The sequence below is a fragment of the Apium graveolens genome, chromosome 8, assembly GCF_009905375.1.
Source record: "Apium graveolens cultivar Ventura chromosome 8, ASM990537v1, whole genome shotgun sequence".
Taxonomy (NCBI): domain Eukaryota; kingdom Viridiplantae; phylum Streptophyta; class Magnoliopsida; order Apiales; family Apiaceae; genus Apium; species Apium graveolens.
In genome coordinates this window covers 262602712-262615141 of record NC_133654.1, presented here as the reverse complement: position 1 = coordinate 262615141, position 12430 = coordinate 262602712, and the positions used below count along the sequence as shown (strand labels likewise).

The 12430-nt window shown below is 38.0% G+C and overlaps 1 protein-coding gene across 1 annotated transcript; it reads left to right on the top strand.

The window, feature by feature from the left end:
• Positions 1 to 691: 691 nt before the first annotated feature.
• Positions 692 to 1550, top strand: LOC141679126 (transcription factor DIVARICATA-like). Its single transcript, XM_074485615.1, has 2 exons — positions 692 to 1100; positions 1188 to 1550. Exons 1-2 carry the CDS (start codon positions 706 to 708, stop codon positions 1429 to 1431), a joined length of 639 nt encoding a protein of 212 aa, XP_074341716.1. The 5' UTR covers positions 692 to 705; the 3' UTR covers positions 1432 to 1550.
• Positions 1551 to 12430: the final 10880 nt, after the last annotated feature.

The window sequence follows — 12430 nt, the reverse complement described above, 5'->3', positions numbered from 1 at the left end:
GGCTCAGGAGCCCTAATTAGAAAATTCTGGATTCGAACCTGTGAGTAAGAGAGGATAGAAAGAGGATAGTTATTACCTATTTAACCAAATGAGCCAACCGCACTTCTACTTTTCTCTTTGTCTCAATGCAAAGAATTTAAAATAAACAAATAAATATGTAACTTATAAGTTATTGTAAAAAATAGAAAGTACAATAGTTTAGAGAAAACATAACTTAATATTTAAAGTAAAGTGAAAAGTGTTTTATTATAATCTTATAATTTTTTATATATGTGTACACTAGTTTGATTAATTCAAAAGTTACTGCGTTGAACACAACATAATTAAATAACATAAATATGTCTAGCAATTTTATCAAAAAAAAAAATCAAACTGTGAGACAATGAAATATTTTTTCAAAGTGAAAGTCGTATATTATATTTAATAAATTTTATTGTAATACGGTGCTGACTTTAAATAATTTTTAATTAAATATTGTTTAAACAATTCTTTTTTTATAAACTTTATCCTTGGTACGGTGAAGCTGACATTTCAATAATTTTTTATAGTATCCCAGGAACACTCAAATCTCATCTATTGTATCCTTAAGGATTTCCTCATTAATTAATTTGATTTTAAAAAAACCTTCAGCAGTCCATATATAAAGTCACCTTTTTCCCCAGTAGTGTACCCATCTCTCTTTCCAGTGAAAAAAGAGGGAGAAACATGGAGGGATTATTCTCTAATGTCCCTCAACAACCAAATGACAATGATGTGTATACTAGTGATGGATGGACTTTTAAAGATAATAAGTTATATGAAAATACTATGGCAGAATTTGAAGACTATGGCTCAGCTGCATTTTTTCAAAGGGTGGCTGTTGTGATGCCATGGAAAACCATGGCATCCATTCAACTTCATCATGAGATTTTGATGGAGGAATTGAAGTTGATCAAGTCATCTAATGGTGAATTCGAAGATATTGTCATAGAGGAGGACGGTGATTTTGATGATATTGTTGTAGAGGATACCATGGGTGAGGAGGAAGTAATAGAACAAGTTAACCAGCAGACCACCAGGCCAAAGAAAAGAGGTATAGCATGGACAATGGAAGAACACTGGTAACATTACAATCTTTAATAGTCACTCTTTAAAGTTGTTTTCCTTTAAACATATAATCATCTTGTTAACCTAAGTAAATTTGACAGGGCATTTATGAGGGGATTAGAAGTATGCGGAAAAGGAGACTGGAAGAACATATCCCAGTTTTTTGTGTCTTCCAGGACTCCAGCTCAGGTTGCAAGTCATGCTCAAAAATTCTTCAAGCGCATGCAGAAAACAGCTGCTGAGAAACATAGGACAACCATTAACGACATTCAGTGTTTTTGTTGCAACTGTAGCCCATGCAAGTTTGGGTCCTCGGTGTCTTTCGCCACATCCTTTCCTAAATAAATTTAGCAGCCTATGGTTATGTATACCTACTTACTAATAATACTGGGTTGATGTATGTGGATGCCTCAACTTTTAAGTTCTTTCTGTCTTTCTTTGTTTTCAACTATATATACCAATAATAATTCCCTGATTATGAAGGGATTATGATAATAAGGTACCGATTATGATGAATTTCTTTTATCAATTCCATATTTCTGTTATGATTCTCTCATTAAAATTTTGACTAATTAACCTTCCATTGTGATATGAAGAATGCATAATACATGGTACATAATATTTAAAATTTAAAATGGATGTTTTAAAAAAAAAATTCATAAATTTCACCTCTAATATTGTGCTATTAACCACAAAAAAATAAGGTTAAATGCAAGAAAACAAGACTTAATATTTGACCATTTTAGTCGGATTCATATTTTAGGCGGGCGTTTTAAAGTTTTTCAATAATTTAATTTTTTGGTTGGATTTTTTAATATTAAACTAAATATTAAATTCGACCTCATTTTATCGAATTTATTCGGTCATATTTAAGTGGTTGTATTTATTCGTGGTCGAATTTAGCATAAAAATGATCCAACTCCTAAATTCAACTCCCTTAAAAATGACCGTTTCAAAATTGGTCGAATTTATCCTTGTTTTTTGTAGTGGTTGTGCCAATAATTTTTAAAAAGTAATTTTTAATTTTTAAAAAACGATGGAGTAACAATTCTTTTCTATAAATAATAACACCATATAACACCATGCAACCAAATTTCTTCATTGTATATCATTGTCTTGCAAACTCTGTTACTGCTCCTATCATAAGCCAATGCTTTCTCTCTGCTAATGCAACAGTCGCTTGTGTCATGAATTCGGGAATTTGGTCTTTACCGAGGCCTAATAGCAGAATTCACCACACAGACTTTTTACTCACCAGCTGGCTTGAGGACCCTAATCTTCCACCTATTCATTCCAGTGGTCGTGATCATATTTTATGGAATGGTTTGTGTTATACCCAAAATTTGGCATTGAATTGACTCGGGTTAAATGCGGATTACGGGCGGTCAAACCCGGTATTGCATTATAGAAGTTTAGGACGCGTCCAGGCATAGAGGACGCGCCTAATTTTGAGTTGATGTTCTATGGTCTGGCGATGGTAAAGCTTGGGAGTGCATGATTGGGAAAGGACGCGCCCACTTGTGGTAGACACGTCATTGGGAAAATTACTTGACAAATATGATCTCGTGGTGGTGAGGACGCGCTTGTCTCCACTAGGACGCGTCTTGTAGTTGTGGCATGCTGTAAGGAACGGTTGATGAAGGAACAGGGTTGGATTTATAAAGGTGAGGACGCGCCCGGACTCCGAGGACGCGTCCTGTGATTGGTCTATATGTTCTCAATGGTGACTTCAGGACAAAGCTTGCATGGAGAGGAGCAATGGGGGTTATTTTTACTAATGTATTTATTGCAGGTACTCTTTGAAGAATTCCCTCCTTGAGACGGTCAAGGAGGGGGATGTCCGTGAAAAGCTTGAAGGCCTCCAGGGGTATGCCTGATGATTGAAGGCCTCCAGGGGTATGCCTGATGATTGAAGGCCTCCTCCTGTATTCAACGGGTGTCCTCGTTGGGGATGCGGGGTTAACTTTGGTGTGTGCTTTGGGAACTCTGTTCTTGCATTCAACGGTTGTCCTCGTTGGGGAACTTTGGAGTCATCCTGCACTTTGCACCCAAGAGCTTGGGATCACCTGTCCTGATATCTGGTGGGTTATCCTCATTCGGAGGACAGGGATGCGTCCGGCACTTGAGGTGAACCGTGGTTATACCTGCGTCTGTATATGAAGGGAGGTATCTGTAGCGGAGTGTTATCCTTGTGCAGGGAGATGCACTATCCGTGAAGTCCCGCGATTACGGACGAGTCATGGGCCTTCGCGGTTGGACCTCATAGTTGGATATTCCTAAAGCTAGCGGAAGATGGACTTTGGATGGGCTTCTACTGGACCTAGGAATAAGAAGTCTAAGCTCATTAGATTTCTTGTTCTACAAGAACTATGTCAGGCTTGATCCCTATATAAAGGGTACGTAGGCACATTGAGAGGGTAAGAAGTTGAGAACTGATAAGAGAGCCACCACTTACACTGATCAATCTCAGCCTAAAACAACCACAAGCCACCACACAGCGCTTGATTTTCCGGGAAAGAACCACCGTCACAGATCTTAGTTCCGACGAGAAACCTCAATCTTTGTTGTTACCAGATTCCTCCGTCAATAAAATTGGCGCTAGAAGGAGAGGCAGCTAATTAAGGTCGTAATCTTAGGAGGAAAAGATGTCTTATAATCGTGATGAAAGTTCTTATGATGGAAGTGACAGCAGATCTGAAGGAGAAGGCGGGGGAGGCTACACTCGCCATGAACCCTACGTTCTCTGAAATATGGCGGATCCACCAAGAGCTCCGGATGTGGGGGGGACACCTCCAGTTCTCATCAGCAACGCTGATATCTTGGAGCAGTTGTACCACATGGGGGATACTCTTAATAGTTTTCACTCAAGACTGAATACGGTGGAGCGTCGGAGGATAAGGAGAGGTCGACGTTTTCCCCGTCACGGTCATGCAATGGGGAAAGCGCCAGTAGTGGAAGGAGATACCCAGGGCAGCGGGGAAATCCCGCGAATCACTCCGCGGCGCTTGGAATATTCCGATGATGTAGAGCCTATTATGGAGCTTGTTGATGAGGACACTGATGGTAGGGAAATGCCTCGCCTCCGTAACCAGGTGGTGCCACACCCACATAGGTCTGGGAGTACGATGGACGAGCGTCGTCGTACGGAGAACACTCAAAATCAAGATGAAGAAGGAAGGGATCTTTCAACCTTGAAAAGAAGGCTTGGCATAAGGTTGGAAGACGATGATTTGAGGATGTTGCTGGTAGAATGGCAAAAGGAAGGAAACGCTGGAGAAGCGAGGCCCCTTGACATAACGCGTGTCCCCCCTGCATTCCAAAGGGATGACAGAGTGCGGCACCGCGAGCACGAGCGTGCCCCTCCGCAAGGAAGGCCCGGGAATTACTACCGGGGATATCAGAGGAATGGACGAGGAAGGGTGGGATACCAATACGGAAGAACACCCTACAATGGTAGGAGAGATGGAGCACCCTCCGCTGAGGAAGCTCCTGCCATTATTCTCGTAGCTTCCCACAGTCCTACAGGTAATGGGTCCAGGGCGCGTCCTCATGACCAGGACGGCGGGCGAATTCAAGTAAGAATGCAAAATAATGATGAAATCCCGCGACGCGGTCAAGAGGAACCTCGCGTGCGGGAAAATATTCAAAACCAAGATGGTAACATGCCACAACCACAGCCTCAGGGCGAGGGGCGGGGAAATCCACTGCCGCACCCGGGGGGTAATCAAGGGGAATTACAACAAGTTGGAGAGCAACTCCAACAGCCTAATGTTCAAACCATTCCTGGAGTAGGGACGTTTAATGTGAATGATCTCAAGAGGTTGCTCAACCATCTTGAGGGAGGAAGAGTAACGGAGACTGTGCAAGCTCCTTCTCCTTTTACTGTTGTTGTAAGGGAGGCGCAATTGCCTGCAGGATACAGGAACACAATCAATGACTTGCATTTTCATGGGAACTCTGATCCTGTGGAATTTCTGGGGCGCTTTAACATTGAAATGGATGTATATCAAGTGCCTGATTTGGCTCGATGCCGTCTCCTGGCGGCCACTTTTAGAGAAGGTGCTCAGCAGTGGTTCCAAAAACTTGGTCCAGGGGTAATCACATCCTGGGAACAGATGAAAACTTTTTTTGACTCAATTTCAAGCTGCAGTGAAGTACACACCACCAGTTACCACACTGGCTAATGTGAAGCAGAAGGACACTACTAGAAAATCAGCATTAGACATCGCACATTAGACATCAGTCAGAAAAGTCACTGATGTTAAAAGCTTTTTTTACATCACATAAAAAAAAATGATGTCTTTTTGGTATGTTTACATCAGCTTTTGAGTAAAATGATGTCTAAGTTATTCTTTTAAAAACTACGTCACATCAGTTAACATATAAACCGATGTCCAATTTCTTTTTAACATCGGTTGATATAATAACCGATGTCTAAGCTCAATTTTAAAAAATTAGAGCCCGCTGCTTCTCCCTTTTGCTCCCCGCCCTTAGCCAAATTCCCCCCCTAGTATATTTCCCTATCCCGCCTATTCACTCATTCACTTTAATAACATTATAACATAAAATTAAAAATAAATCAAAATCAAAACAAAAACAAAAAATTATAATCTTCACAAAAACAAAAACTCATTCACTCATCCCCCTTTCTCTCTCGACTGCTAAACCTAGAACTCTCAAATGTATGCTTACTGTCTTTCCCCCTTTCCGATTAGACCTTGAATCTCCAATTAAACCTCTCAATTTCTTCAACTTTCTAAACCTAGAACTCATTTGTTTCAATTTTTGTGACAGATTCGAAGATTAAGGAGTTAAGTGTGTTCATTGAAGTTTAAGGTGAGGAGTACAGTTTCTTGGAGCTAAATCTTGTAGCTAAGGGTTTATTAAAGCTTAAATCTCGGAGCTAATTAAGTTGGATTTTGGTCTTGGAGTTTGTTGCTGTATTTTTTGGGATTTTGGAGCTTGCTTTGTTAGGTATATTCTTCTTTACATATCTATTTATATATGTTTGGGATGCATGTATATATTTGTGTAGTTGTATGTATGCATGTGAAATTGAAATGTGTAGTTGTTGCATGTGTAGTTCTATCTGTAGTTAAAATATAGATTTACATGTAATAACAAGTGCTTGTATATATTTGTGTTTGTGTTGTTTGTAAATATATTTGTGTTTGGGGCTTGTTGTTGTAAATAGCATGGTTTATGAGTGAATATAGGAATTTTATATTGATTATACTAGGTAGTAAATGTACTATAGTATATAGTAAATTAATATGTTATTTGACAATCAGGTAGTTTGAGAATAGCATGGACAAATCTTGGATTTTCAAAGATAGGGACACACTTGACTATGAAATCGGGGTAGAAGAGTTTTTGATATTTGCCGAGGAAAACGCTAGTGATCCTAAAAGAATCCCCTGCCCCTGTAAAAGATGTGCTAACTTCAAAAAATTTGCAGTTAAGATTATCAGGGGACATTTATATGAAAATGGTTTTAGTCTGGGGTACATTGATTGGATTTGGCATACACAAGGATCTGCAAGTAGGTCATCAGTTAATAGAAATGCTCCGACCCCTGCATCTACGCCTGCCCCTGCACCTACGTCTGCCCGCACACCGATACCTTCCCCTGGCCTTGCACCACTGATGGTCTTCGTAAAGATGAAGGCAAGTTAAGTGGCCCATTATCTGTTGTGACAATGAAATCAATCGATGAAAAAGAGCGGGATGAAGCTCATTTACATGTTCTTCTAAACAACATTGAAGTACAGCCATATATTTTGTAAGAATTTATTAATTTTGTGGTTGTTCAATTAATATATAAATTATATATTTACTGGCTAGTTAATGATTATATAATTTCTGTTAGAATGCATAAGGAGTATCTAGAGGGAATCCATCAAGGAAAAAAGAAAAGTGTTCATTGGCTCTTGAGAGAGCACAATCGCCTTTTTGCCGATTGGTTTCTAGAAAAAGTTAGTATTTTTATAGTTTCATTTGTGCCTAATTTATTTGCTCTGTAGTAATATGGAATTTAGAAGTATTTTGTTTCTGAAAATGTGTAGGTTAGTAGTGAAATGGAGGAGAATCCTGGAGGAGTTTCAGAGACAATAAGATGGATAGCCGGAAAACCATCATTTTCAGTTTTGACTTACGAAGCTTATCTAGTAGACGGGGTCCGATACTTTACAAAAGAGCGAGATGGTGTGAGGGTTGTTCAAAACAGCGGAGTGTCTTTAGTTGCTAAAACTGTCCAAGTGTCTAGCGCTAAAGATTTGAACCCTGTAGAAAGTGACTTGACATTTTACGGTGTTATCTTAGAAATATGGGAGCTAGATTATCATGCATTCAAAGCCCCGTTATTTTTATGTAATTGGGCAGATAATGACAAGGGAATTAAGGTGGATGATCTTGGGTTCACACTTGTCGATCTAAGTCGACAAGGCCACAAGAGAGATAAATATGTGTCTATGGATCAAGTAAAGCAAGTTTATTATATTGAAGATCTGGTGGATGCCAAGTGGTCCGTTGTATTAACCTCTACAACTCGAGACTACCAAGATGTGTATAACGACGATGATTTAGGAGACACAACCATGGAAAATCCCCCATTCTGCTGCCAAATTCCTATATGTGATGTCGGTGAAGATGTTGAAAAAATATTAGAGAAAATATTAAGGGCACTTGGGTTAAGAAGTGACAATATTATTTGCAGTCATGTATCTCCTTTTTTGTAACTGTTTAGCATTGTTTATGCCTAATGATATTATTCGAATTTTCGTATGTTTATGACTGTTTATGAATGCATATAGTCATCGTGTCTGACTATTTATAACTGTTTATAACTGTTTATGTATGCATACTTCACTAGCTTAGTTATGACTGTTTATAACTATTTATATATGCTTGTGACTAATGAAATATATGTTTCATTTTCAGATTGAAAAAGATAAATGGCAAATAAAAAACAAATATCTAAAGTACAAGACAAGTCAGATGAGGAGGTGGATAAAAGCTTGGAGCCGGAAACAGAACCTCAAGATGAAAACGTGGATTCTATGGAAGACACGAAGGCAACAGTCACTACTTCCGAAACTACAAAGAAAAGGTATGGATCTGCCCGAGGGGTTTCCGCTATGCACAAAATGGTGGTGAGCAAGGCGCAGGGCAAGAAAGCAAAGGTATCGTGCAATGCACATGGAGTTCCAGTCAGGAATGCAAGGCACAGTCTACAGTCCTACATCGGAATGTTGGCTAGTACGATGATTCCGATTGATTATCCTAACTGGTCAAAGGTACCCGATGAACTAAAGGAGAAAATATGGATCGATGTGAAGGTATATAAATAAGCAATTTCTTATGCACATTGTAAATTTTGCATTTTCTTGTACTCATGTAAAGCATAACATTGGTTTCAGGAGACATTTGAAGTCCCCAAGCAACTTCAGAAGGGGCTGATCAGGTCTGCAGGAGCAAAGTGGAGAAATTTTAAAGCAAATTTAACAAGGGATTATGTTAAGCCGTATCTTGGACAGAAGAAGAAACTACGAAATCCTCCAGTGAAGTATGTTTTTGTTGGTAAGGAGGCTTGGAAAAATTTTGTTGCTGAAAGGACTACCTCGACATGGAAGGTATACGTGAAAGAGATCGATCGTGTGTTTATATCTGTGTTTTATTTATGTTGTGAACTGATATTTTTATGTATTACAAATATTTTAGGAAAAATAGCATGTTAATATTATTTAAAATGTTTGTTGTAGTCACTTAGTGAAAAACAAATGGAGCGGGTGAGCAATCGAAAATATCCTCACCGCACATCTAGAAAGGGTTATGTTGGATTGTTGGAAGAAGAGGTAACCTCTGTTTAAGTATTGAACTTAAATAGTTGTATTCTACATATATTGTTGTTTTAATATTTTTTGATTTTAATCAGCAAAAGAAAGGAACCTTGGCTCTCGATGAAGAACCTAACCGGGCTCTTATGTGGCACAAGGCTCATAAGGGAAAACTTGATGATGAGGAGGTTGATCCAGAGCTAGCTCAAATAGGGAAAAGAATTGTGAGTATTTAACAAGCAACGTTAATTTTTTTAATGCAATTCAATTCAGTTCTAATTTTAATATTTTTATGAGGAGGTTCATTCAGTTCTGATTTATATGTTAACATTCTCATGACAGGAGAATTTATTGGAGCTGCAAAGTAAGGGGGAATTCATTCCTTCTGGCAGTCAAGATGTGTTAACTACGGCCTTGCAAACTCCCGAATATTCAAGGAGGGTTCGAGGAGTTGGAGGCTTTGTTAGCCCATCAATTTTCTTTAATTTACCAAATGGAAAAAGAAGTAGAATAACCAAAGCTGAGCTGTTGGGCCGGGATTGTGAGAGGGATGCAGAGTTGGAGAAGGCCAAGCAAGAGATGGCGAAGGAAATGGAGAAGACAAGGCAGGAGTTGGCTGAACTGAAGGGCTTACTCAGTAAAGCAAATATTTCATCTCCTCTGGTTTCGGAAAAAGCAAGTTGTGATGCTCAAATAGTTGATGATCAAATGGATCCTTTTCCACGAGAGAATAAGGTAAAATAACAAGCACATTTATTTAATTTAGCTCGACATTATTCAAGCATTCGTTATAGTTACTCGTTAAATATATATGTGTGTGTAGGCTGGTCCACAAAAATGTGAGTTGGCTGTGGGCACAATAGAAAATAAGGTGGCATTTGGCTTGTTGTTTGACGATGATGACATGAACAAATCTATTCACGGATTGCCAATACAGCCTGGTTGTGCTCGTGTCTCAGTGGATGTGCCAATCCAAGGACAAGCCAAGATTCCTGTTCCGGTAGTCGGTGAGATTGAAACAGTAGAGCAGGCTGTTGGTTCCTACGTCTCATGGCCCCGCGACTTAATCATATTCCCAGATGCCCCTGGTACCGCGGTATATATTTTTACATCTATGTTTTATTGGATCTCGCACTATTATATTAACTCTATATTTATTTTAATAAATTTGATAATATTTTTAGAAAAGTAAAAGGAAAGGGAAGGATCCTTTAACTGATTTGCATAAGGTTCAGTCCTTATTTGAGAATATGGAAATCAATAAAAATGTTCCGAAGCGCTTTCGGTTGTTGTATAAACATGCAACGACATTCATGAAGTCCACTGGAAACTCCATTCAAATCCCGTGCGATGCGGAGGTGTTTGGTGTTGAGAAAAGAATTTTCATTTTGCATGAAAACATAAATGCTTTGTTTGAGTTTAAAATGATTGGTCAAGCAGCAATTTCTGCATACATGGCATGAGTAGTATAAATTTTTTAATTATTGTCTTGTCTTCTTGTTGATAATTTCTGCATTTATATTCTTATTTTTTTTATAATTTCATTTTATTTGCAATGCAGATACTTGCATTGCATGGTTTATGAAAATGAAAATTTGGAGCAATTTGCTTTCTGTGATCCCGGAGTCTTGTTTACCTTTAACAACAATTTTGAAGATAATTTGGTTAGTCGATTTAAAGAGGGTAATCCTGATCGTCTCTTTTTTATGCCACATAATAGCAAGTAAGTACATAAAAAATGTCTCCAGATTTATTATAAATCGCTTTATTTATTTATAAGCATGAAATTCAAAATGATATGATTCTGATATTAATTCTGTTTATTATAAATATTTATAAAAAATAGCTGCCATTGGATATTGGTTGTGATTTGGGCGGGCGAGGTTTTCATACTCAATCCTCTGCCTCGTTCAACTACCTATCCCGAGTTGGAAAAAGCAATATCAAGGTATTTGTATTTAATTTCGATTGATTATTTTCATTATTGAGATATCTGCTAAGATGACAGGGCTGTGATTGCGTTCAATATTCAGGCCGGAAGGGGAAATAAAGCACCGACTATCAGATATGTTACCGTAAGAACCAGGGGTATTAATTTACTTATTAGTCAGAGTTTTTTCGGTTAGATAGGGGCATTAATTTACTTATCAATTGGTCTGAATTTTTTGAATTAAATAGGGATGCCCCAAACAGCCCGGTGGAACTGAATGCGGTTATGTTGTTATATGGTGTATGAAACAAATTGCCATGGATAATGAAATGACATTTGTCAAAAAGGTATATTTTTTTGCTTAATTCATTCTTGATATAACTGGTGTACATATAATTTGTGGTAGAATTCATTGTTACTAATTCCTGTGTGTTTCACTTTTCAATGGTCGAAAAAGAATCGAAAGGTGACTGTTGCCAAGGCTGAGTTGGACGAGGTTCGATGTGAGACTCTTAGCTATATCGAGTCCTTCTTATAAAAAAGCCTAATCTGCAGCTCCTTTATGTAGACTGAATTTGTAAGAATTTGTAAGAGCTACTAGTGGTTTTTCTTGATAAATATAATGGGGGAACTTTAGTTGGTAAATTTATGTTTGGGATGAACTATGTAAATGATCGATGGTGGATGTCTAGTACTTGCTATTGCAGTTATGTAGTTTGTTTGGATTATGAAGTTTGGTTGGTGGTGGATATATGTACGTAATTGGTATAATCTATGGTAAATCAATGAATGTATGTTTGTTTTTGCGTTTGTTTTGGTTTGGTTAGTTTTGGAATGGTAAAATGGCAGTTGGTATGTTTTTGGATGACTCTTGTTTGGGTGTTGGGCATTTGATTAAAACAGGGGATTCATGAATAAAAAAAATAAACAAACATCACTTCATGAACAAAATAACTGATGTAAAATGTAGTCAAATAAGACATTTTATTCAATAAACTGATGTCATAAGCGGGCACATATATCAGCTCACAAGAAATGACTGATGTAAAACAATATAATAGATATCACATTTTGAAAGAACTGATGTTAAACACACACAAAGACATCGGTTCCATTAAAAAAAGAAAGGTACGACATCGCTTCTGATAAAAGACTGATGTAATATGTTAAGTTACACATCAGTTTAACAAGTTTTTCGATGTTAATGTATCACATTGTTAAGAAACACGATGTCTAAACTGTGTATAGACATCGGCTAATAAGCGATGTGTAATGCACCTACCTTTCTCATCGCATGCAAAGACATCGCTTGGATTTTAAATAGACATCGGCTAATAAGCGATGTCTATCGACAAATTTCTAGTAGTGAAGGAGAAAGTTTAACTTCATACTTCAAAAGGTTTAATGTAGAATCCACTTTGGTAAGGGGTGCAACTGATAAAATGCTGAAAATACTTCTTATAGCTGGATTGCGTGTGGGAACGGATTTCTGGAAGCACCTGCAAGGGAAGGACCCTGTGTCATTAGCTGATGTTCTTGCACAGGCGGAATCATTCAAAGCAATTGAATAGTCGCTTGC